Genomic DNA, 26,799 nt, shown 5'->3' on the forward strand with positions numbered 1-26,799 from the left:
CTGGGCACTTGGCTTTCCTGCCTCCAACTCTGGGAGGTCCTTTCCTTTTCATTTTTCTGGTCTGAGATGTAGCCAACCACAAACTCAGCTAGAATAAAGTTAATAATCCCACTGCTGTCAGAAACAGCCATTGCAGGGAAACTGCCCAGAGAACAGCACAGTATCGGTGCCTCTGAGAATTTTTAGCCATTGCCCATCTGTTGATTTTGTGCTCTCTGGTACACAGTAAAGCAAGTGAGGAGAATGTACGAGATGCTACAAATAGAGGATTTCCCTTTTGTGCCACTTACAACACCAGCAATAGATTCAAGTCACAAAGCCTAAGACAGAGATTTTTGGCTGAGGAGTGCTGCATATTTTGTATAGCAGGGAGAGCAGGTGGGCTGAGCTCAGGTTTGGGTTTAAATGGCTCTGTTTTTGTGGGAACATCTGCACGGCACAGTGTGGTATGGAAGCTATTTGAGGCAGACTGCTGTACCTTGCAGAGCTAGATAACCAGTGCAAAGTGCAGAACGAATTGTTTTCAGTATTTGAATTGGCTCATACAAACCCAGCATGGGGGTTTCTGTACAGCGTGATGCTGTACAGCTCTCACACAGTAAAGCTGGCACATGGTAGCTGAATCTTGGAGTCATTATACCACAATAGTATTGTAGCGTCAGCATCTGAAAACGTTTTCTTCCATACAAAAATTTGGGATAAACAAGGCTGCTTTTCCTTCACTTAACTTTCTACAGTGGACTTTTCTGTGAAACTCCTCCACCGATGGTTCTGCTCCAGACAAGCCCATGTGATAACTATGAGTGCCAGAACGGCGCCCAGTGCATCGTCGCGCACCAGGAGCCCGTCTGCCGCTGTCTTGCTGGCTTTGCTGGGCAGAAGTGTGAGAAGCTCATCACGGTGAACTTTGTTGGAAAGGATTCCTATGTGGAATTGCCATCAGCCAAAATTCGCCCCCAGGCAAACATTTCCCTCCAGGTATGTCATGCAGAGTATCTGTTGCTTGTTTCTGAGAAATAGCATATCTACATCCACAAAGCACGACAGCTGAAGGCTGATCTGTTCTCTCCTGACTCAAAATTTCCCATTTGAATGCAGCAGGACTTTCTAATAACTTGAGCTGACCTTCTTCATATTCATAGATAGTATGTGATCTTGCTGAAATTCATTGCAATTGAAGGTGATTTTCTAAAATACCAGTTTATTGAGAAATACATTTATTCGGGTGCCACCAAAAATACAGCTAAAGTCCATCAGCAGGGTTCACATATGTTGCAGCTTTCACTGGAAAACTCTTGCTCATTTGAGACAAGGGTGCCTTCCAACATGTTTGTGTATGAACATGTCACCAAGTCCTTTTGTGTATTTCATGGTTCTTGCTTTCATTGTTCCTCATATATGTGCTCTATTAAATCACATTTGAATTGCATATATTATTTAGTTGCAATTTTTAATATAGGTTTATTGTTTCCATTTTAATCCTTCTCAAGAAACCTCACCTGGTTATTAATATTATGCAGGTAGCAACAGACAAGGACAATGGCATCTTGTTATACAAAGGAGACAATGATCCTTTGGCTCTGGAGTTGTACCAAGGACATGTGAGACTCATCTATGACACACTAAATTCTCCACCTACCACAGTATACAGGTAAGAATCTAAGCTTTTCCAAGGCAGTTTATTTCTGAAAAAAAGATGGAAAGGCAGGATTTTTCTAAAAAGCAAGCATGAAAGAAGAATCCTTTATTTTACATCACTGCATCTCTTTAATGTATGCAAATAGATATGAAAATCAGAATAAAGCCTTAGTTGGAGGCTGCATGGTTAAAAATGGTCATTTGTAGGTAATGCCGATGGTATCATGTCCGATGGCAAATGCAGAAAATTGCTGTGATTTCTCATTTACTGTATGGATTTAGTATCTGATGAATGTTTTCCTTGAAATAGTTGCAAGTAGTCTCTTTCTCTGACATTGATATTGAGCATTAACTTTCCGTACTGGGACAGAACAGTATGCAAGGGCAGGATGAGAGCATTTCAAAAGAGGAGAAGAGCTGAATTCCTCTACAAGGAAATGTTTTTAGAAGATCTCTTAACTGTATCAGTGGTAACAATGCAAACCATGAGAGAACACAAGTTACATAGCTAGATTATAGAGCATTTCCCTCTCAGAGGCCATTTAGGTTCACTCCAATTCCTTTGCAGTGTGCACGCAGAAGAGGTGGATTTCTTATCCTGCCTCTCTCTCTAGAGAAGACCATTCTGTTAAAGTGAGTGTATGGATGGCATTAAGACTGACTGTGATTTGCCCTGTTCTTCTACTGAAAAGTTTTCTCAGCCCTCGATAAAGCTTCAGTCCACTCAACATGGTAGCTGTGCAGTTTGCTTTAAGGAGAGCAGTGATATATTTAAGAAAACAAGACAATTCTTTATAATAACAAGTTGGATAATCCCAGTGCAGGAATGTCATCAGAAAGAACGATGGCTTGTCCACTGTAGGAATGAAGAAAGTGGTTTCTTAGTGACTTTGACTGGCTGGACAGGTATGAGAAATTTCCCTGTGTGTGGCTGCTAATCCTAATTGATTTCATGTTAGAGCAAAGCCAAAGTTGTTAAACAGTTTTACGCCACTAATTAGAACACAGAAAAGCTTATTGTGTGTGGGCAGCACATGAGGTGACAGACCAGCATGGATGCTTGCTTTCTGTTGTCACGGGCAGAATGTTGAGGTGACAAGAGCTGTTGCCACCATCAACAACGCCTTACAGATCTGCTGCCTTGTGGTGAAGCTCCCAGAGATGGCAAGTGGCAGTGTCCTCATTATTACTGTGCCCTTCTTATTGATCAAGGAGGAGGTCTCCATTCAGACTGACACCTCATTAACATAAGATTAATGGCCTGTTCGCTGCATTTTGTACTGTGTGATCTGTTGAGATGGGAAAGTAGCTGCTTAATACGATGCCCTTTCTGAAATGTCACTCTAATCTTTTATTAGTTGAAGGAGTGGAGCAAAATGGGATTAGCATGGAGCTTGATGGGAAAAGATTAGGTCGACTGAGAAAAACTACAACCAAAGAATGTCAAGAAGGGCCTCTAAATAGATTAAGAGACTTGTTTTCCTTAAGGACTGAGGAAGCAGGAGGAAAGCTGCTTCTCCCTTGGGACTTAAGGGTAGAAGATATGAATGGATCTGGTTTGACCTCCCCGTATATCCTGTTTGACTTTTACTAAGGGCATAAGCTGTGTTTGACTACAGCTTGGCCCCAAAATGGAAAGTCCTATATTTCTTTTAGCAGCTTGGACAATGGGCAGTCATTTCCATTATGGCAATGATGGCATTAGCCATCATTTCTAAATTGAGTTTCACTAATTCCTTCTGGATGTTTTAGAGGCTATATCTGGTACTGGCTTTCATGAGTTCATCTGTACTTTCAATTGCAGTGAACTGAAATTAATATCTGATTCTGTCTGGTGCAGTTCATCTAAACCTTTGGAACCGAGCAACTCTTCTCGGCAACTTTCACATTTACTCTTTTTTTTTTCTTTTGTTCATTAAAAATAAGATTACTAGGTGAATCAGAAACTTTTACATCTCAGTCTCGCCACTGGTAAAACTGTTTGCCTTCTCTATTACCTGCACCTGGCTCTCTTGTTTAGATGCCATATCTAAATCTCATCCTCAGCAAAAGTGGACTGATTGTCTTTGAAGTTGAAAGACGAAGATTAGATTCATTTTCTCAGGCAATATCAGAAGCTGCTGTTCTCCAAAGGGGTCCACTCACCAGAAGAGATAAGCAGTGCAACAAGGCTGTTGCTTGCCTCAGAAGCACGTGCCAGAAGAGTTAAAATACTGCCTGGTGGGAACTGTGCCAATTAACAGCTGCAGGAAATCTCTTACTGACCTGGTCCAGTGTTGTAACTGAGCTGTTTTACTGGTTAGTTCAGGTACTCCTGTGATGGGATATGGGAAGACACTGGCAAGCCACATTATCTGTAATTCTACATCAGGGTCTCTACTATGAGATTTATTAATAGTACTTAAGAACGGTAAAATTAGCAAAGTACTTGGCTATTTCACATGATATTGTGTAGGGATGAGATTAAAACCTGCTACCAGATGGGTTTAGAAGCTAGCAGCAAGTATGGCATGTGCAGTGGCAGTTTTCAGTAGGACTTGGTGAGGTGTGCTGGAAGGGTGATGGGCACAGTAGGACATAGCCATGGTGCAGTTCAGCACGGTGTGCTCTGAACTTAACCTGCTGTAATATATTCTGCAGTTGGCCTCCCTTTCCAAATTATTCTGAGAAAATGTTTGAGGACAGGGATGTGGCACAATGGTATATGGCATGCCAAGAAGCAATTGATGTTACCTGCTTGGTGAGGACAGGCTCCCTCTGGCTTTTGGAGCAGACTGGTTCCTGTGTCTTAGTTGCTCTTTTGAGCAGATTTAAGTAGAAGTACAGGATGAAGTTAGTCTGGAAAAGCCCAAGGTTAATTTGCTCCATGTTGAGATTTACTTTACATATATTATTCATGTTACGCTTGAATGGAAAGGTTACAGTTGACATTGGACTTTTAGCGCAGCAGTATGGCAAAAAGTTGAAAGAGACCTTCACATTCCCTCTACTCCAAGTGCCTGACCTCTTGAGGGCTAACCAAATGTTACAGCACGTTAGTGAGAGCTGTCCAAGGCTTCTTGAACACTGACAGGCGTGGGAGATCAACTGCTTCACAAGGAAGCCTGCTCCAGTGTTGAACCACGTTTGTGTAAGAAGATTCATTATATCCAGTCTGAACGTCTCCTGGCACAACTCCGTGCCATCCCTGTGCATCCTACCAGCAGCAGTCATTCTTTCATTCCAGTCAGAATAAAGGTCAGTAAATGTCCAATGGGAAGGTTTACCTAAAAATACATTCTCATTTATCAAGTCAGAAAGAAATACAAGTTCATGCATGACTATGCAGTGATTGAAAGTGCCCTTTTAAAAGGAAACCTGACTGCTTTGTTACAGGAATTCCTCACTTGCAGGCTGTGTAATAAAGGCTTCCTAAAGCTTGTAGCAATCACGTTATAGAAGATCCATTTTTAAAGTAGGATTTCTACTTCTTATTTATTTTATTCTGCTTAATCACTCACTTTATATATAATGAATTAACAAAAACCATGCAATTTTGTACTTTTAGTTTTCAGTCATTGATATTAGTGTCTTTGTATCTTCTATCAGCTTTCTTTTTCAGTCTCTTTTGCTACAACTGTTCCTTGAACCAAAAATAAAACCTTACCTGCACTGTTTCTTTCCACTTTAGGTTTTATGCTATCACACTATCACATTGATTTGAATGCTAAATTGATCCTTCCTAATAGAAATGGGAAATAGAAATTTGACAGAAACTACCAAATCCCTGCAGAGTTCCCAGATTGCTGTGTTGCATACAGACTGTTGTAACTGCTAAAGGGAGAGATGCAAATATCTTTGGTGTAAAATCATGTTTTCATGCAGGCTTCCTGACAGCAGTAAAAAAGGAAGCAATCAGGAAAACACCAGAATTAATTGTGTTTGTCTTTCTGCAGAGCCTACGCCCAAATTACATCACATTTCTCTATAAAAGTATCCTTACAGTCTGTTTTCAAAAATTCTGTATCACTAGAAATATTTCTAACAGATTGTATCATGCTGTTCTCATGGTCTGGCTAATTCCTACATAGCATAGATGGATGTTCTTGTGGTTAGAGCACAAAGTCTGAAGTCAGGGGAGTTTACTGTATCATACATGATGACTGTGGGATGACAAATTAAATCTGTTTCTTCGTGCACAGAAAGTACAGAAATGAGCAGAAGAAAGGAAGTGTTTCAGAAATGTGCTGTGTGTCCCCAGGGGACGAGATTCTGTCTCCACCAGGCTGTGGCTGAGCTTCCTAGCCCAGTGTCTGCCACCTGCCCATCCTTTTCCACATCAGCCTCTGCAGGCAGCAGCTCGCTGCCCTGTGGCAGGTCTGTGACCACACCACCCCAAAGAACCAAATTGGGATTTTGACTCAATGATTTTGGCCCCGTATTCAGATTTCATAGGCTTCTCCTCCACTCTGCTGGTGCTGAGGTTGAACAATTACCTCAGTGATGGAAGAGCTTCCACATCGACCAAAGAAGGGGGAGATGGGATTTTTCTGTAATCACCTCTCCTTAGCTGCAGTCACTTATCTGAAAAGAAGCCTTCGAGGCTATGGCATTAATACACTGCTTTCTGGGGAGGAGTGTGCTGGAGGAGTGAAAGCATTAATTCTTCTTTGAATCATTATTAGAGTTTGTCAAACCCTTTTTTTTTTAACCAAAACTCTCTGCAGAGCTCACTGTATGATGGTCCTTTTCCTCCTAATACCTTCACAATCTGCAGCTTGTGCTATGCCTGTCCCTCATGGGATTCCTTTTTGGTATTTCTGGATGGTCTCTAAATAGTCTGTTTTTCAGAGATCTCTATGAAGCATTACTGAGCTCTTAATAATTACGGACATTTGCAATTCATTTTGTTCTTTCTATCACACACCTTATTTTTCTCATGTGCTCCTTAGGGAATTTTCATCAAATATAACGAACGAGACCAGCATTAACCTCAGACCTGCACAGCAAATGCTGTAAAATTTGAATGTAATATACATTTTGCATGAGCCAAGGCGAAGGACAGATGAATTCTTCTTTGCCTTTATAAAGGATTCTGGTGTATCTGAGCAGGACAAAAAAGACACTTGTTTTTCTTAGTGCATTTCTATAGTTTTCCGTGTTTTTTTGTGTAGTAGGACAAAGGAAATGTAAGGCCAAGATCTTTAAATATCATCCAACTTTTATCATTTGGTTCAGAATCAAATATTTGCTTTCATGAAATTCAGAAACTTTCTTCTGCTGAAATGAAGCTTAAAAAGAGGAAAGTTTTCTCCTCCAGGCTGCCTGGTGGCTTAGCAGGCAAATCTTATTGAACTGAATTAATTTCTTTTCTTTCTAAAATCTCAGCTATCTCTTGAAAGAATGATAGGATTTCTCTCTCTCCTCCTGTCTGCCTCCTTCTCTTCATCCTAATACCATGGGACAGTTGGACTGGATGACCTTGTAGGTCTTTTCCAACCCTGATGATTCCATGATTGTAGTACCCAGGCACACTGTGCTGCAGACCCAGTTTAATTTTTAAACCATACACATAAGGTGGGTTCGGTGTGGGATGTTTTCACAGCACCAGCACTGCTGCACTGCTGCACTGCCAGAACTGTGGCTAAAGCAGTGGCATGCTTGTTCGTGTCTTCCCCTCAGCACTCCATGTTGAACTTTGGCAAAATTAAGCCCATTTGTGAAGGCAAGAAACACAGTAGGCGCTCTTATGCCACTGAGGGTTTCGTGCCGTTTGAAGTTGTTATTTAAATTAACCTGTATTGCAACTATTGGAAGTGAAAGGTGGATATGTTGTTGGGGTTTTTTTTTGCTCAGCAGCCTTTTAGAATGGGCTGTGCAAAACAGGACCACAGTGCACACATGAATATGTGAGTTTGCCATTATAATGCTGATTTCTTTCAGCATATAATAATAAAAATATAATAAAGTCAGCAAGATGTCGGAATTAATCCCAGGAAGAGATGAGAGGTGACGGGATAAGGGTGGTTCAGAACTAAACAAAAAGTGGGAGAAGTCTGAAAGGAATCAACATGTTAAAACAGCCTCTTGTTAGAGTTAACTGTGCAGCACACTGCCCTCATGCAGCTCCTCAATGCTCCTTCCTGTCATGGACACTTCAGAGGATTAGGCCCAAAAATGGAAGCAAATCCCTCATAGTTCTGACATTTCACTCAGCAGCTGAGCTCACTGATCACTCTTCCTAAGTATTTTTAAGAGCATCAAGGAGGGAGGAGTTTGCTCCTGGAAGTTCTACAAGGAGCTCAGCACCTTGGAAGTACTTGTAGGTTTTTGTACTGGAGCACTCCTGGCTTTATGTGAAGATGAATAGTGATGCCCAAAATTGTTTTCTAAAGTGACTTGACTGACTAAAATCAATAGCATAGTTTATCACCAAAAGAAAATTTGCTGCTGCAAATGTGGAAACCCACATTATAAATAAAGGTTTTCTGCATTTGTTAAAGTAAATAGCTGGCCTGACTTCAGTCAGTTCAGTTCAACCCTTAAAACTACCCAGCCAAACTAGAAGTAATTATGAAATGAGAACTACTTCTTGCACTCTCTGTGATGACTTGATTCAGTCAGTGGCATGTCTGTAACATGATTCATTAGAGAGAGCATCAGTGAAACCTTAATGATGCTCTTGGCAACTCCTGAGCTCCTGTAAGCCAGTGATGGTGTTGGTCCACCTGAGCACTCACCGTGGTTTCTCCATGTTGGGAATCTGCTCTGGTGCTGAGCTGTTTCCAGCAAGTAGCTTGGAGAAAAGCATGCAAAGGTATTTACAGAATATGCTGAGCTGGAAGGGACCGACATTGCCCATCAAGTGCGGCAGCTGACTCCACACAGGACTGCCAAACCTGATGTTGGAGAGTGCAGTCCCAGCGTTCCTGAGCTGCGGCAGCTTTGGGCCGTGCCCAACGCCCTCCCCTGACAGCCCCAGCCATTCCCTGGGCCCTGTCTCTGTCACACAGAGCAGAGCTCAGCGCTGCCCTCCGCTCCCTGACCCTTCAGCATCTTCGCAGCCCTCCTTGGGCCTCTCTCTGATAGCTTTACATCCTTGTGTTGTGGCACTCAGTCCTGCTCGAGGTGAGGACACTCCAGCACAGTGCAGAGCAGGAAGGCATTTTCTTACCGTCAGTCTGGTGTATTGCCAGCATTGATTAATACTGATTACTTCAGAGGAAAGTTGAAGTATCCTCATAGCGGACGATGCTGGAACAAACCAAGTCGTAGTCAAAGAAACTTCAGAATCTGCGTATCCACTAGTGGCTGCTTCTGTCTTGAATTGTGAGGGTTTTGCCTCGCAGCAAAAAATGTAGCAAGCTAATATAACAAGTTTGTTTCATTCTGCCCATAAATTTTGTGTAAACATGATGAGTAACACAAAGTGTATGCGTGTGCCATGTGTGATAGCTGTGTATGCTGCTTATTCCAAGCACCAGGCTCTGGATTCAATACACTGTCTCTGCTGGAAGACGTGCATGCAGAACTGGCACTAAGGATGGTCACGGAGGTGCAGCACAGTTCTGTGCACAATTATTTCAGTGCTTCTTCCCAGTATAGAAATGTGGGGCCCAGCTTTGCCAGCATGTGCCAGTGCTGCTAGAAAAGGAAAGCAAAGCAGCTGCCATTCTAGGTGTCAGATAGCAATGGATTTTGTTTATTGTAGTGGAAGATGTGCACAGCTGTAGGTATGATGCCATAGATGGGATGGAGACAGTTTCATTTCCTTACTGTTGTCAGGTTTCTGAATAGCCAGTTTTTTTCATAGGGCTTAGCCTTGGATTTCAGATTTAAAAACTGATTCTCAGTCATTCAAATTGGAAACACTTTTACTTGTATTCTGTAGTGGCCCTGGACCTTGATTGCTAAATGGCAGATACTTTGATATTTTCCAGAGCTGAAAAGAGGATAGATGGTGTAAAGTGTCCTGTCAGACAAAATGACTTTGTGAAGATGTTTGATGGGTTTCCTCATTGGAAACAGACCCGTGATAACCAGTAGAATGTCAGAGCTGCTGTCAGTAGCCCGTGGCCCTGGCACTCTGGAGAAGCACCAGCACCTGTTTGGTGCCAAGGTCCAGGTCCAGGCAGCAGGCAGGGCTGCCACAGCCACATGTGGGGGGTGGCTCTTGCCAAAGGAGATGGTGCTGGGTGCTGGGACTGGCCCTGCTGCTCTTTTTTAAGGGTAAATGATTTAATGAGTCCCAGTGGCATTGCAAAACCTATATGTAATCATTTTTACACTCTGTGCTTACTGGGCTTGTTATTTTACATGAGGCATGTTAACAGAACAGAGAAACAGTAGCTCGTTGCACTGCAGTGCACTGTGTGCCATCATGCACAAACTGTTGTGTTGGAGCCGGATGGGAAGGCATTAGCACTGTGACCCCCAGTCAGGGGGGCCTCAGACTTGCAGAGTTCACTCAAGCTATTTCTATTGCTCTTAACGCTTGCGTTTAACTAACTCTCAGCTGGCAGAATGAGGCATTCAGCTCTGCAGCGACATTGTGATCCTGCAGGAGACTGGTGCAGGATTCAGCCCCTCTGCCCACGTCAGGAACATGGTGAGAATTTACTGCAAACAGGGAGTGCTTACACTGGCCATGAATCTGCCCCTTTAATGAATAGTCTACAAAAAGGGGTCAGGATTGCGTTAATTGCATGTTGCAGGAGTATAAAAAAGGTCCTTGCCTTTCCCTTAGAAGGTCTGTAATACAATAGCTTTCACTGCTGGCAGGGGTGCTGCAGGAGTGGAATTATGACTGGAAATTAGATATGCATAGCCTGGCCAAATGATCATTAAGGGAGATATGGTAATCAGCTGCCAGTGTTTAAGGGCTGTAAACACCAGGAGGAGAAAGATGGCTTTTTTGGGTGGTCTGCAGGGTTAGAAGTAAGAGAAAAGGTATAAAGCCAAGCACATGAGCATGGAGGTAGCAAGGAAAAATCTTAACCACTGAGTGCTCTCAGTTTAGGAGACCTAACACCCGAATCATGTAGGTTGAACATAACAAAAGGGAGTGTATTTTAAGCTGGAAGTGAGCTTGAGTGCTTTAATACATATTTTTCACCTCTTATTTCCCCGGTCTTGTGTTTCGTTAGCATTTTTCGTGCTTTCTTCTCAACATGTGGTTTTTATTTGGCTTCCGGAGATGATAGTGCTTGAAGGGATGTGTTATTGTAAAAGTAGCACAAGCACTACTCAATTATGGTTTTGCCATTGTTGCCATGGAGTTTAAATCTGTTTTAAGCTGGGGACTGATTATAACAGGAACCAAGGGCAGGAGGTAGCTGTAGCTTGGAAAGGTGAAAGCCTATCACCACTGGCATGTGAAGTCATCCCAGCACGGGAGTTTCACAGCTCCCAAATTGTGTCTCCATGTATTTCCCTGCAGCTCTACCTGTTTCCTGATTTTAGTGCCTGTTCTTCCCACGTGCTGAGTGCTCGTTGAGCTCTTTTGGACAGATATTTCTGGCTATTCCCTTCTACTTTGGATTTTTCAAAGACTGCCCAAGTTCAGTGTTTCCCATGGCCTTCTCTCCCCAGTCACTTACCATTTTCTTGTTTGCTTTGTTCTGTGCTTCAGATGAGGCATGTCCCCATTAAGACTGAGGTCAAGAAAATCTGGAGACTGTAGCTAATGAATTGATGTTCTCATTTGCATAATTGATGGTTACGCATTTCCTTGGTGACATAGTTTGCTGTGATACTTAGAGCTATTTTTGTTTTGACTTCTCTGCCCTGCTGCTTCTGCTGCGTACACTAAAGGTACATTACATGTCAGAGAAAAGAATGAACCCCAAAGCCCAAGCCTTACAAGTTGAACGCTTTAATCCTTTAATGCATTTCTGTTCACAGGCATATTTACAGTGGCTCAGCTGTAAACCTCTTGTGTATTAGAGCAGGGGGAGTCGTGTTTATAACATCTGTGCGTGCTTGGGGGCTGGAGGAGAGGAGAAAGCAAACAGGAGAGAAAGAAGAGAAATATATAAAAGATGAGAGTAAGAATCAGGTCTTATATACATTCCCTGAGTATTTCTATTTAATACACCTTTTTCCCTTCACTTCCTCGTGTTCTGAAGTCTGAGCCCTGGTGGAGGCCATGGCCCTGTCTGTGTTTGCCATCCGGTTCAGTGCATGCAGCCCATCTTGCTGGAGTCACCGCACTGTGAGGCGCTGATGGCTCTTAGCGAGCCCTGCAAGTGGGGAGCTGCAGCCCTGAGCTCCCACTGGGCGCAGCCACCCAGACAGCACAAACTAAAAGCCGTATCCGGGGGTCATTTAAAATCTGATTTTCTGCTGTGTGCTCTTTCCCACTGGCTCTGGGACCCTTAGAGAAAGTAACAGTGCAGTTCTGGAAGGTAAACAGCGACAAACAGCGACAAACAGCGACAAACAGCGACAAACGCTCCGAGCGGCGCCGCGAGGCCGCCGGGCCCGAGCCGTCACCGGGCAGCGCGAGGCCGCGCGCGTTCCGCGGGGCTGCGGCGCCCCCTCGTGGCGCCCTTGCGAGGCCGCGTTGGCTGCGATCCCCGACCCCGAGGCAGCGCTTCCACACCGCGGGCCGTTGCTGAAGGATGAGCGCTGCACGGCCACCCGACCCCCGATGATATTCGGTCAAGATTTGAAGGAGAGCCTTGCAGAGAGCTGGGACGGGCAGAAGCCTCCGGTAAAAGAGCCGAGCGCTGCGAGTTTGTGCTGCGAGCAGCGTCTGAGGCTCTGCTCTGCGCCTGTGGCTTTCCGCCCTTCGTGTGCAGCCAAGCCACTGTCTCCGGCGGTCCCAGACGACTAAGCGGGGCTCTGAGCTGAAGTCAGAATCGAGCAGCACTCAGCCATGTGTGCCCACGTGTACCCAGAGGTGGGGGCAAGCTCCGTCCCAGCGAGCTTGCTGCCTGCGCGTGCTGAGAGGCACAGCTCCACGTAGGCAGCTTCTGCTGCTGCCAGGACACACAGCCGTTTGTTGGCCTCTTGTCGGGGCTCTCCGCACAATCTGGGGGAAGCACTCGCTGTGGAGGAGTGGTTGATAAATGCCTGTGAAATCCTGGCCCGGGGAACAGGCAGCACTGCCAGATGTGATAGCACTGTCCTCTGACAAATGGCCACAGCGTGGCCCTGCTCAGATAGCGGCACGGCTCTCTGTGATGGCCCTACACACCCATCCTGCCAGGACGCAGTCCGTCCTGCAGCCATCCATCCCAGCTGGAACATGCTGTCCTGCAGCCATCCATCCGTCTGGAGCTCGACTGTCACAGCGCAGCTTTGGGCTGTTCTGCCTCTCATTGGCACTGCTGCATAAAGTAACAGTTGTTATTGTGCTGCCATGTATCCAGCACCTTTCAGCTGCACTGAAAGTCCCAGTGCTTCATACACATGAATTAAGTATTGCGACACAGCAGTGAGGCGTGCAGGGAGTTATTACACAGCTGTTCCTTGTAACATGGCAGATATTTGCCACATTCTTAGCAGAATTCAGGAATAGCAAGCTCAGACCAACTGGTGTCAGTCCATAGAGCAGTGCTAGAGGGCTGGAGGTGTGTTCTGCAGGGTACGCAGCCTGTGGCAGTACATCCCATGTATGTCCTTGGCACTTACCTCTACCCATGTCACTGCTTCCTTACATCTGTATACAGCACAGGACCCTTAGGATGGACAGCAGCATGTCAAATAGGTTGGGAGGCGGATAGATCTACAAGGTGATTCCTCTTTAGAGGTGGGTCACTCCTGAGTGTTCTGTTCACTGATGGTAAAGAAAATATGGCAAAGGAGCTCTGAGACCTGCACATCTGCACTGCAGGTTTGCAGAATACCTGAAAGGAATCTGACCTGTGAACTTAAAACACTGAGGGAGGACGCTGATCATGTAGGCCATTGGAATGAGCAAAACCCGTTCTTTAAACTTACTGTTTTTATTTTAATATGGTATATCCCACTTATGGAGCAAACTCAAATCTGGATTGTCAGCAAAGCAGTGTTGGATGTCTGAGTCCCACTTAGGAGGCATTCAGGCAAGGGTCTCACAGGCCAGGCTTAGGGAGGGTTGGCACCACAGTGTGTGAGGGCAGTTTATTTCAGTTGAAGGATAGTTTGGCTCTGTAAGGAAATCATGGTTTCTGAAGCCCCTGCTGTCTCTTGCCCCAAACTGCAGTCCCTTGCTGTCTCTGCAAAGTAATTTGAGTTTAAACTAACACAGAAGAATAACTGGACTTGCAGCGGAGCACGAAGCAGTGTGACAGAGGGGCAGCAAGCTATGACTAGAAAATGGGAACTTTTCATTAGCTTTGCCACCAAAGCCAGTGTACCATGGGGCTACACTTCTGCTATTATGTCCTGAGAATTACAGCTGCAGTAGTTACTGTCTTGGCTTTGTGGGACAGTAAGGAGGGTTAATGGGTACACTACAAGAGGAACATGTGTAAGCACAAGTTTTTAATCAATTTCATGGGTGGACACAACCCTCAGATGCAGCATTCCTCTCCAGTGTTACATAGATACTCTGCCTTCTCACATCAGACATCAGCAAAGTTTAGAATTTGTACCTCAGTGGCTCGTGGTGGAAGAACTGTCGAGGACAATGGCAATAAAGGTAGTTGGAATGGGGGCTGTGCTTTGCAAGGTGTAACAGAAGCATACACAGATCACTGTTAACACCATCTAATTCTCTCTTTTATTTTTAGTGTGGAAACTGTAAATGATGGGCAGTTTCATAGTGTGGAACTTGTGATGCTGAATCAAACTCTGAACCTGGTGGTGGACAAGGGGACTCCCAAAAGTCTTGGAAAACTCCAGAAACAGTCTTCTGTCAGCCTCAACACACCGCTCTACATTGGAGGTACAATGAGTTGCTCTGGACCTTGACATGTTAAAAATCTTTTTGTAAAAAAAAAGCAAAACAGAACAGAGGCTTGTTAAAAATAATAATAATTCTCAGAAGACTCACTGAACTCTCTCAGAAGCAAATTGTATTCCATCCCATGGAAAGGACTTTCTGGCTGGTGGAAAACAAGAGGTTTTGTCCTTCCCCTCCGCCAGAGGTTGCTTCTCAATTTCATTCTTCATATTTCATTAGCATCCCACTGCATGGTCTGCACGAACCCACATGCCAGACCAGGGAAATTAACCTAAGCAGGGCACAAGCAGTCTCTGGTCAGTGGCCAATACTAGAGAGACCAGTTGGTCATTTCTAAAGCTTTCAGAACTTGCTGGCAGTAAGATCTCATGGTGAAGAATATGATGGAAGTATTGCAGGGAGTCACTGCAGAAAAGCAAATCAAACATCAGGGGGTTTATACATACTATAAGTGAACTGTATTTCTGCTGTAAATTGTATAGAGGTTTAAAAGTTGGGGGGAGAAGAAAAGATTATATTCTCCAAACAGTATTAACACACAAGCTGACTAAAAACTTCTTGGCTAACAGTTTTCTCATTGGAAACTGATGCCAGAACAACGTTTGAAAGATTTTAGAATTGATCAAACTTCTGTTAAAAAGTTTTTTCATATTCAGGATGTAATTTCTGGGGCCACATACAGTGGAAAGCAGATGCTCAGAATCAGAGTATCCCACTGATGAAGTGTCGGGGCATTAGAGACAATGAAGCCTGTGCTCTGCCTGATGGATTTATTTGTGCCAGACCCCCACCAATTCCATTCTGGAATAAACGTTGAAATCTCCCATTTTCTGTGACATAGAGTGGTTGGTTTTTGTTTTTTGGGTTTTTTTTTTTTTTTTTTTGACAGCCTATTCTAAATACACAACTCAGCAGAATAAAAACAGACTAAAAAATCTATTCTATAAGCTTTTTCTGAGCAGATTATGTAAGGCAATAGTAGAAACCACTTGACCATTTGGTGCTGGTTAAGCTTTTTATAAACAATTCCTTTTAATAACCCTTTTCTAAAAGAGCCCTGAATATTGCCTTTGTAAATCAGAAAACTGGCTGATCTTGCTTTTTACAGAGCTGAACTTTTATAATTGGTTTCTGTTAGGAATGTCACCGGTTATTAAAGAGCACTGTGCATCAAAGATGATCTGCTGTTGAGGCCATCATAATTTCTCTCTCTAATTCAGCTAAAGAGATTCCCACCTTGTTGCAATTTATACACAGGGAAGTGAAGGACTCTATTGGATACCAGAATGCATGGAGCTCAGCAGAGACTTGTATTGCCCAGTGCGTTTCTTCTTGAGTCTTCCTAAATCCTCACTCATGTGCCACTTACGTATATCTAGCATTGCCATTAATGCCAACTGCCCTTCCATTTCAGGCTGTTTAATTAAGTCATTAAATTAATCCCAGAACAATTCTTACTGTAACCTTTAAGACAGACCTGAGGCTTCAGGTACGCAGAATCTTGCACATCTCTCCACTTGGTCTAGCAACCTTCCTCCTAAATCATTATTAAACAAAGATGTTGATCTGGTTTTGACTTTAACAGTGGAGTTACCAATAGCAAAATCCAGAGACCTTATACAGTTGAAAATGGAAGCACTTGCCTGTGCAAGTACAACTGAAGCAGTTGCTAGTGAGGAGGGCATAACACGATGTCCAAAAAAGCTGTTGGCTCTCTGAGCTTGGGAACTCTTCCAAGAGCTTGAATGACATGAAGGGCACTCACCCCGAAGGTTTGGCTGGCCTCCTGATACGCTGTTCTCTGACTCTAGATTTCTTCTGAGCTAGTTTCTGTGGGTTGCACTCCTTAACTTGATGGTTGAATCATGATAACTATCTTGTATCCCAGAGTCGTAGCTACTGGCTGACAAGCAAAAACATTCTCACCTTTCAGAAGGAGAATTGCTATTGAACTGTAGGCAGAAGGAGCATTATCTAAGGACAAAATACATGACCATCCACCAAAGATCTGAGCTTCTTTTCCCCCCTTTTTTAATAATATATTTCCTACGTAAGCTGAACAAGTGATTGTATTTTTGTTCCTTTGCATTTCCAGAATGAGGACAATACAGTTGCGCTGCCTTACAAAGGTGCCATGCACATCACTTCTTTAAAGGTTACAAGGTGCCGAGGCAAAAGAAATGTTAGCTATTATAATTTATATACTATCATTGTAACTGTGAGCAAGCTTTCCCTTTTTCTTTTTTTATCTGAAGGGATCCCGACCTCTACTGGATTATCTTCACTGCGCCAGGGTGCAGATAAGGCACCAAGTGGCTTTCATGGATGTATTCACGATGTTCGCATCAATAACGAGCTACAGGATTTCAAGGATTTACCACAGCAGTCAATAGGAGTCCTTCCTGGCTGTAAATCCTGTAACATCTGCAAGCACGGCATTTGCCGATCCCTGGAAAAAACAAGTGTGGTTTGTGAATGTCACCCAGGCTGGACAGGCCCCCTGTGTGACCAGGAAATTGGAGACCCATGTCTTAACCACAAGTAAGCTTGAATGAATGCTGATGGGAGGGCAAAAGCTTTAAAGCTATTGCATATTTTCGTTTCATCTTGTAAAAGCACATGTGACCATTTTTGGAGGTGCTGGGTTCCCACATAAATTATTGATAGTGCAAGTCGGCGTCCATGGACTGTTCAGTTTTCATGTCTTGTTTTGATGCTGGTCACTCTCCAAATGACCTCGTTCTCCTAGAGGAGCTAATTGTTTATACAGCAGGCTTTACTTTCAGCTATATTTACACATTAAAGTATGAAAACATCTGTTAATGGCTGCAGATTGCCTCTGAGGCAGTGAGTGCACACATGTATCCAGAGCAGAGCCAGCCACAAGAGAGAGGTTTGCATTGTAGTGATATGCAGCAGCTCTGGACAGGGAATTCGAGTTAACTCCCTGAAAACCATTATGCAGTCTGTTGTGAACAGTTCTGAATTTCCTAAATAGCTGAATGAAATATTACATTCTGAAACACCCCTTTAAAGTGCAAGTTTGAAGAGTAGCACGGTGTTGCATGCAAAGGCAGTATGACTATAAAGCACTCACATTTCAAAGGCTCAATAATAACCACATCTCCATCAGAAACACTGGATGAATAGCTTACTTATGGCAAGTACACAAGGAAACAGCCCAAGGCAGACCAGCAGACTGCATGGTTCAGTGCTGTTTCATAGCAGATGGAAGTACTCTGGTTTTAGAAGCTGCTTTGGTTGCACTATCTTTGGAAAGGGCTTTTTAGAACCACATGCTTTTGACAGGTAAATTGACACAGTAAATAATCACTCTGGTCAGTGGGGGCCCAAATATGACTTGCAGAGGAACTGTTTTAAACTTGCTAATTCTGCAAACTAGTACCCTGGAAGGCACTGAGAAGCATCTCACAGATTGCAGACTGAAGTGACCCAAATGAGGCTGTTGTGATTGGACAGAGAAAAATGAGGGACTTCCAGATGTTTACATGATGATTTTTTCTCATGTGATCCACAGAGTGTTACACAATAATGAATGTAGACCTTGCTAAGAAAAGTAGCTGTGCATATTTTTAATACTTTCTTACTGCCCCACCTTACCATTAAGTCACTTTTGGAGTTACAAGCCCTTTGTGTCCAGGCCGGCTGACAGATCTCTGCTCCCACACTCACAGATTAACCTCAGTGAGGAAATGCAACCGTAATGAACAGGCAGTTGATAACAGCTGATACCCAAGCACACCTTTAGTTAGCGGGGCAGAAAATACTGCTTCACAGCCTGTGACCACCTTTATTTATTATTTTGCATGTCTTGACTTGACTGATACTGTTTTACTATTTGTGTTTTCTATTTGCATAGATTAAAAACTAAATGTGTAAGGGTTCAACATAAGCAGGAGACAGTTCTAAAGGACGAAGAAATAAGAAAAAAGAGCCACTGGTTTATGTCAGTAAGACCTGATAGAATAAAGGCTATGAACCCTGAGCAGTTTTCCCTGAACTGGACGTGTTGCTTTCTTCCCTGCCTGTTCCGAATCTGTCCTCCCAGAAGCAGGCATGGTGTCAGAGAGCTTGCTAAGGATCACCACCCTACCCCTAACCCTAACCCTCAGTTATACCAAAGCTTAAGGCAAATCACATGAGCTGGGGAACTCTTCAGCTAGAACTGCCTGGTTAAGTCTGCGTTAGGCTTTTTCACAGAAATCTTTATTTCTCATAATGTTTTTTATCACCTGATATTATTTGTAGAGTAGTTCTGCGAGGGAAGCCTGGGCATTGACTGTTGGCACTTTGTTCCACACAGCGGTGCTGTCTCGCGTGGATGCCAAGTATTGGTCCACGCTCATGGAAGAGCCTGATGTTCTTCCAAGAGATCACTTTGGATCACAAATTCCAAGTATATTCTCTGAACATTATCTACTATTCACTGAAAACTCATAGTTTCTTCAATGTGTTTGACGCTGATCTGCTGTTTCTTAGATTACTGTCGTGGCTTTAAGTATGCAGAAACAGCAAAATCCAAACTTATAAACATTCCTGGGAAGAGGAACTTCAACATCTGAGTACTTTTCTTTCTCCAGGTGTCTGCATGGTAAGTGCATGGCAGCCAATGTTGCTTACACCTGTAAGTGCATGGAAGGCTACACAGGCATGTACTGTGAGAAGAAGAACAATTCCTCGAACCCGTGCAGGATTTTGAAATGCAACCATGGGCAGTGTAAGATTTCTGAGCATGGGGAACCCTACTGTGAATGCGATCCCAACTATAGCGGAGACCACTGTGACAAAGGTATGCTTGGCCACAGGGACCAGGATGTTGGTCTGCTGTGCTCCTGCTTTACATCTTTCTTTTCCCCCTCTCTTCCATGTAATTTGTATTAGAGAGTAAATGGCAAATAATAAGAAAGATAAAGGTAAGTCACCCTCTACGAAGCAACAGAGAAATGAACCACTACAATCTAACATATGGAAAGAGGACATCTGTAGTGCAGGGTTTTGTTCCCTGCCTCCTGAATCCTCAAGGTTTGCTGCTTCCAAGATTCTGTAAGGTTGTTTAAAGTGGACGTTGTTGTGAGGCTTTCCTTGGATAAACAGTGATCAGTCAGTCAGCAGTGCTGGGAAAGGAGTGTTACACTGCATACCAGGGGCTTTTGTGGAGAGCACGACAAGGGCCTAGATGGCAGGAGGTCCTGTCTGAAGTGGCAGTGAAGATTCCCAGCTCACTCCTGCTGCTGCAGCTGGGCAGGTTTCCTGGGGCATCCCACAGCTTGTGCTGGGGTGTGCCTCTTCTGCCCTGACCTGAAAACACTCACTGGAAACTCTGCGAGTTCTAACTTCATCCCTTCTGCCTTCAGTCCTTCCTGTACAGAAGGAAGGGGCTGGCTTGTATTATTGTTGTCCCTTTTCTGTGAACTACAGACTTTCCAAATTATACAGATCATATGCAGTCTCACTAAAGTGGATCTGCCTGTGACAAAGTGAGCACCCTAGATGGTCGATGTCACGCAGAGCAGGCTGACCTCTGATCCTGTGAAGCACACATAGTAAAACTAACTTGCATTTTGCAGGAATGTTGCAGGATTCAACACCCAACATTCATTAAAGCACTTCCAGCACTGCTGATCAAAGCCATCAGGCCTGCACAGCCTCTGCCTTGTGCCGGATATTGCACATTTGTGTAACACAAGCTCTGTTTTGGTGGCAGGTACAAAGCAGTAAAAGATTACAGTTCTGCTCACGGCATCTGCTTGCCCTGAGTATCACTACATGCACAGGGCTGTCCGCTGATGTGTGGGGAATATCTAGCAAAATGGTTACCACATTGCTTCCTTGACATCTCCGCTGTCTTACCAGAGAATCTCTGCCAAGGGGAGATCATTCGAGAAGTGGTCCGTAAGCAGCAGGGCTACACAACGTGTGTCACCGCCTCCAAAGTGCCCCGCATGGAATGCCATGGCAGCTGCAGCAGCGGGCAGTGCTGCGTCCCACTGCGGAGCAAAAGGAGGAAATACTTCTTCCAGTGCGTGGATGGCTCCACCTTCACAGAGGAACTGGAGAGACACGTGGAGTGCGGCTGCTCAAAATGCTCATAAGCCATTCTCCAGCCTCTCGCCACTTTAATCGACTCAGAAGTGCTATGAAAATGGGACCTATTTACTTTCAGAGTGAAGAAGAAAAGAATTATTAAGTATATTGTAAAATAAACAAAAAATAGAACTTATTTTTATTATGGAAAGTGACTATTTTCATCTTTTATTATATAAAGTATCACACCACTTTGGGTATATGTATCATATAGTGAGTTATTTTTACCATGAAACTTTTTTTAACAGTTGTAAGAAAAAAAGAATTAAAAAGTTAAAATTTAAAAAAATTATATAAAGAAAACATAGCCTAACAGGAGAAATGTTGGGGTGGGGTGGGGGGGACTTAATATGTATGCACAACAGACAGATGTAAAGGTGTTCCAAGGACCTGCTGCGGAATTGATACGGGCTGAAGAAATCTCCCAGGCTGTGGGCTGGGTCTGGTAGCAAAGCGGATCCCCGCACTGACAACGACCTGCCTGCCCACAGGCCTGAGCAGCCTCCCCTCGGTCCCCTGCTCTGCCTAACACTGCCGATGCTGCTTTGGTCCTGTGCGGTAGCTCTGCTTGATATTCTTGAACTGGTTCCCTGTAGCACGTAAGCACTGCCGTAGCTTAAGGCTAACTACATTATCTGCCTATTGTAATGCTATAATACATTTTTGCTGTGTATGCTGTATTTATCTGTGTTCACAATATATTCTTCAGCAACTGTATCTATAGAGCACAGGCAGCTTTATCCAAAAGAAGGGGACAAAGGGAAAGAAAGTGGGGAAATATATGTTGCTTTGGGAAATTTGGGGGCAAGATGTGAAATAAGTGCTAAGTAATGTCTAATAAATGACATAATAGTTTTGTGTTAATTCCTCAGCTATGTTATTTCCCAGATTTGTGCCTTCTTGCTCCCAGCCTTGAGCCCTTTTTTGTATAGGAAATACAAGGAATGCACTGCTACTAAATTTGTCATGCCTTGACATTGTATCATGCAAAGGTCATAACGAGCATGAAAGTGGTGCAGGTGCCAGAATGTACCTGTGGCATAATGGCTTTGACTCTCACTGTCACTTCAGCCATGTGGATGTAAGCTGGTCCGTAGCTGCCTGTTCATCAGCACTGGTACCAAGCAGCTGGCTGCCTTTCCACAGCTTTTTGAATGAGCAGAAGTTGCACTATGCGTTCCTTGTGAGGTTGTTCAGCCAATGTTTGTTTATCTTAGCAGCACTCTCTCCTCTGCATAGGGAGAGACATTGATAGCTACATCACATTCCATTTTCACATTTGGTGCAGACTGACCAATCCAGCCAAAGCTTTTCCATCTGCACTATTTTATATATCCTGCACTTGTTTCTCCCAAAGGGCTCCCAGTAACTTTAGCTGCGTTCGGAGCAAATGCTGAATAGGAAGCAAAGTCAATGCAGGGATAAATTCTCACTGTGAATGTGGAACAAAAAGTGACTCTTTGGGAGGAAGTTTGATTTTTGGAGGGTTTTTGGCAGGGCTACCTTTCAGGGTCAGTAAGTACGTGCAAAGAGTACCACAAATACCTTGAATTTTCTCTTACTATCAATTTCAAACATCTGTATCTGTAACTGTTCCATTATCAGTGTAATTTCCTTCTTTCCCTGGCATAACAAAGTATTACAGTGCTTTCTTCAATTTCTCTAAGAGGGGTAAAGTCAGAGGTGAGTTCTAGCAGCCAAAAGCCCCTTTTGGGAACACTCAGTGGTCTCACCACAGAGATTTCAGCTCATGGGCTTCTGCAGCTGATCAGTAGGGGAGCAGAATGAAGCAAGTGGGGCTTTTGTTTGAATGAGCCTTTGAAAAGATCCACAAAATGGAATCCTGCCATGAAAAGTACAGATGTTTATTTCTTGCTAAAGAAAAATGATCCTGTAGCCATCACCCAACCAAAAAGCTGCAACGTGCTTAACGCTCTTCTGCTAATGAAATCTTCCCTTAACTGCAGCAGTTCATCCCAATTTCTCTGCTACTACCAGAGCAGCTCAAGTAGAAGGGATATAATCAATAAAATAGCATTCTCTCAAAATAAGTACCAGTATGAGGGGCCTGCAATCATTAAAATACAAAACAATCTCTAGTTAATGTGCCAAAATCTGATTGAAACAGTACAGTTCAAGAGGTACGGGAAAACTAACCCTGCTTGCAAATACCCTGGACTCCTTTCTATTTTGAGAATTGTGTTGGAATCTCAAAGCAGCTGGAGTTTGTGGAGTACAACAGAAATCAGCCAAACCTTCAATCTGCAAGTTTAAAACTTCATGCAGATAACCGCAGACGGCTGCACAAAGTTGTGCCTGCACACCACTGCCATTAATGTTGCATTCCTGCTTAATGCATGTTAATTTCTGAAGAAGCAGTTGCTGTTATGCCATGCAGAAGCATACAGCCGGGCTGTGGTTACAAGGCTGCTGTGTGCTCCACAACTTGCAGCCACGAAGCAGCCAAGGCCTGCAGAAACGCTGCCCCTCTTGAACACTAAGCGTGCATGTGTTCGCCTTGTCCCATGAGCAGCAGCACATATGAGAGAGAAGGTAACGTGTACTTGTGGCCTCACACCTGCTTGAGGGTGCTTTAGAGGAATAACCTTGCGTGGCAAGGCAAAAGCCATCAATACCTTGTTATTGATCACTCTGGGATTTGTTTAACCAAGGCTTTACAACAAAGGGACCAGCAACAGCTCAGCTGGCCCTGTTCCCGGCCCTTTTCTATCACGGCATCTCAATGCTAAGTGTTGGGATAAAGAAATACCTATTTTGTAACCAAATGATGCAATTTTTGTATGCTTTTCAGTAGCACTTGCCATTGGATAGTGATGCTTTATGTCAATGATTCTGTGACTTGCTACAGAACTATTTTACGTTAAGAAGAAAATAAAAAGCAGTCAGATTCAGTGCCAAAAAACATGAGGTTAACTGAAGTGTAATTAACTCTGAAAGCTCCTCTGTAACCTGCCTAATGTTACAGTGATTTCAACTACTGTGGGTACAGCGCGGTAGTTTTTACCTCTATAAAGTTTTAATATAAAGTGAAGAAAGATGCTAACCCTTAAAAACTGGCAATGCAGACTGGTGTGAACTGATGTATTTTATTAATAGATTCTCATTGTGATGCAAGTTTAAATAAATCGTTGGGTTATGGAAGATTGTAACATACCTTATGTTGTGATGCAGATTATTTCACTCTCCATTTGAGGTGCTGAGGGATCTGCTGGAGTCTGGGAGTTCAGCAGCAGTGAGGCAGCTCAGAGAAAGTGGTGGGGGATGGCGAGTTCCTCTGGGTAGCTGCAGTTAGCTCAAACACTGTCGCAAGTGCTAACATCCTTGGATGTTTTTAGTAGTTTTACATGCACAGATGAATTTAAGCCACATTGTTTTTAAGCATTTTCTTCAATGAAATGCTGGTTTTTAAACTGTTTTTAAAAGGCCTGCAGCGAAGGCACGCTCATTAACTAAGAACAGGATAAAAGAAGAAATATTGGGAACCAAGGGTCGACGAAGGTCTGACTGAAGAAACAGAAACCACTCAGCCAACAGCGGATGACAAGATCTTGTGATACATTCCAATTTGCTGCTACATCTCTGTAGCTATTATGAGTAGTGACCCAGATGTAACAGCACTTCTGGTCATTACATTCCAACCTCAGTATACACTGAAAAGAATCTCCCACTCAGTCCTCAGCCCTCACTTGCCTGAACCCCATTTAGTGCTTACATTTTGCTGATTATTCTCCATACTGCAGCACTTTGGGCTGCCTTTGTCAATTCATTAAAAAAATTGTGAAATTATTCAGTCAAAAAAAACAAAAACAAATCAAATCAACAAGCATCATTAAGGCTGAACTATGAACTATATCATCATATAATCGTAGCAGATGGTAGCATTTTCACCTGAAGAAAATCTACCTGAGCCTACTAAAAAAACGCAGCAGGCACTATTCAGAAATACCCAGGTACTGCCTGGTTTGTACAGCAGTTACTTGAGATGACTCATGGCTTTGTGGAGCACAGGTATTTTGCCAAGCATTCACACAACTGTTGCCTAAGACACTTTGTTTATGCTTCTGCTTGTACTGCTACCTTTAGGTATTGCTTTTTATCTATTGCTCTGTGGCAAATAACACAGAGAAACAGTTTATCTATCTCACTTTCCTCTATCTTTGTCTTTTTTCTAGTTGTCAGGAACTGGTCAGATTGTGTTCCTGCATTGTTTTCTCTGGGTCCTGTGACTTCTAGTTTCTGTGATATTTAAAGTTAGCTCCCAATTACTTAAGCCTCTGAGGCTTCTACAAAGACAGCTTCATAGTTCAGTGTGCTAGACAGCTGGAATTGGCTTGGTATTGCTAAGCTCTGGGTATTCTTAAGTAATCTCTTTGTTTTAAGGCTCATGAGATGTCAGACTGCATCACTGACTTGCAAGTCCAAGCTAAGCCAGAATGCTTTTCCAGGACGTGCCTTACAGTTTTTGAGTACAACACAAATAAACTTCCAACAGCGTGTCCCATGCCACTGTTTGGGACCCACCACTGAAGCAGGAAGGGTGCCCAGACCTGGTACTGCCAGCCTCTGGTACAGGCCCTCAGGTTTCATGGTGCACATCTCTTTTCACTTGGCTAGCCACTACCCAGCTCTTATCCACCCACAGACTCACCTTCACCATGTCTCTGCCCCATGCCAGATGTTGTGACAAATGCATTAATTCTTTTCAAAATGAGTCTTGGAGCCCAGGCAGAGCAGGAATGGCAATTTTCTGTAAAGCTGTTTTTACTGCAGGGCTGGTTACCTGGCTGCTTGCAGTGCACGGCCCGCTTCCTCTGTAGGGGAGGCAATGCAGGGCACTTGCTACCCAGCAGTGCTGTACTCCCAGCTAGCAGGAGCACACGCGTTACCTGTTGTCTGTGCATGAAAACCCAGCTTCAGCCCTCAGAGAGCCCTACAGACAGCAAGGAACTCCTCAAGCAGGTAGCGAAGCTGTAAAAGCAGTACGTAGTAGCATGAGGAAGTTTGAACTTACACCATTACACATATGGGGATCCCATAATTTCACAGGCAGAAGGAACAGAAGTTACTGTAAGATTTGCATGCCTCTGCATCTTGCTCCTACGTGAACTCTTGACCTTTTCCTTTCGCTGGGCTCTTATGCTTTCAGAATGAAGTGATCCTCAAGGCAGTCTGTGGATGATGCTGCCTCTTCCTACTGTCTCTGGCTCTTGTCCCCGTGGCCACTCCTTTTCCATAGGAATAATCCTTCACAAATGCTACATCTTTTGTGGGGAAGAACAGTACAGGTCCTACCACAGAGATGGGTGGAAAGGAAGAAAGGGTGTTGAATGAGCCCCACAATGGCTTTTGTGCTCAGGGACCAGCTCAAACCCAGAAAACGGGATGTTACCTTCACAGTGGCCTTCACAGGCCTTCAGCTAACATTCTGCCAGCAGCACTGAACCACTCAGCTGCACCTCAGCCTCCTGCTGTGCTTCTCCTGCAGGGGACAGGAGGTGAAGACCCTGCATGCGGCTCCAGGTTGCTGGGAGCCCATCCCTGCTCCTCCACCCAGTGCCTTCAGCCCTCAGCACTGCCTTGTCTCCAGCACAGACCCTCAGCCTGCCAATCCTAGCACAGCTCAGTGCAGGAATCTCTACAGAGGCAGAAAAAGACAGAATTAAGACACATATTTCATCACACTGGCAAAATATCAGTAGGTGCTAGACGAGGGCAGGGCTCTTTTTCCTTAGCATCACTGTTGGAAACTGTTAGATCTGAAACATGAAAATAAGAAAGAAATACCACAAGGCAGATAACACATGAAATCTGCACTTGGCAAAGCTGAAACCTTGTGGAGTGACAAGTGATTGAACCCATGGTCTGCTGCTGGGAAGGACTGTTAATGACAGGCAAACAACTTAGCCCTGCCTCAGCCACCGCATGCAGAACCAGCTTACAGGAACCAAATACCACACAGTAATTTACGCTGGGACTCCAAAGCATTCTGGATAGCATCATGCTTTCACTTCCTGTGTGATAACAGCATGCACAACTGCCAGTAACTACAAACGAGCTTCAGCTTTCTTAATTATACCCTAGTATACTTCTCCTCTCTTAAACCACCATGGTTTCTGCTGGGAAAAGCACTCCTTGAATTGCTGGGGAGGTGGAATTCTCTTTCC

At 43.9% G+C, this 26,799-nt stretch overlaps 1 protein-coding gene across 3 annotated transcripts in view; it reads left to right on the forward strand.

Moving 5' to 3' along the window:
- The window catches only part of SLIT3 (slit guidance ligand 3), a 472,709-nt gene extending 451,782 nt beyond the window's left edge, over positions 1–20,927 (forward strand). For 2 of the 3 annotated variants that reach the window (XM_042880662.1, XM_042880664.1), the window contains exons 32-37: positions 738–978; positions 1,521–1,651; positions 14,337–14,491; positions 16,765–17,050; positions 19,111–19,319; positions 20,384–20,927. In XM_042880662.1, coding sequence (XP_042736596.1) covers positions 738–978; positions 1,521–1,651; positions 14,337–14,491; positions 16,765–17,050; positions 19,111–19,319; positions 20,384–20,622 — 1,261 coding nt within the window. In that variant the 3' untranslated portion in view covers positions 20,623–20,927. The other variant, XM_042880663.1, reaches the window with a different exon arrangement.
- The last annotated feature ends 5,872 nt before the right edge of the window (positions 20,928–26,799 follow it).

The sequence above is a fragment of the Lagopus leucura genome, unplaced genomic scaffold (genome assembly GCF_019238085.1).
Source record: "Lagopus leucura isolate 7727_CA_CO unplaced genomic scaffold, USGS_WTPT01 Super-Scaffold_100027, whole genome shotgun sequence".
NCBI classification, from domain to species: Eukaryota; Metazoa; Chordata; class Aves; order Galliformes; family Phasianidae; genus Lagopus; species Lagopus leucura.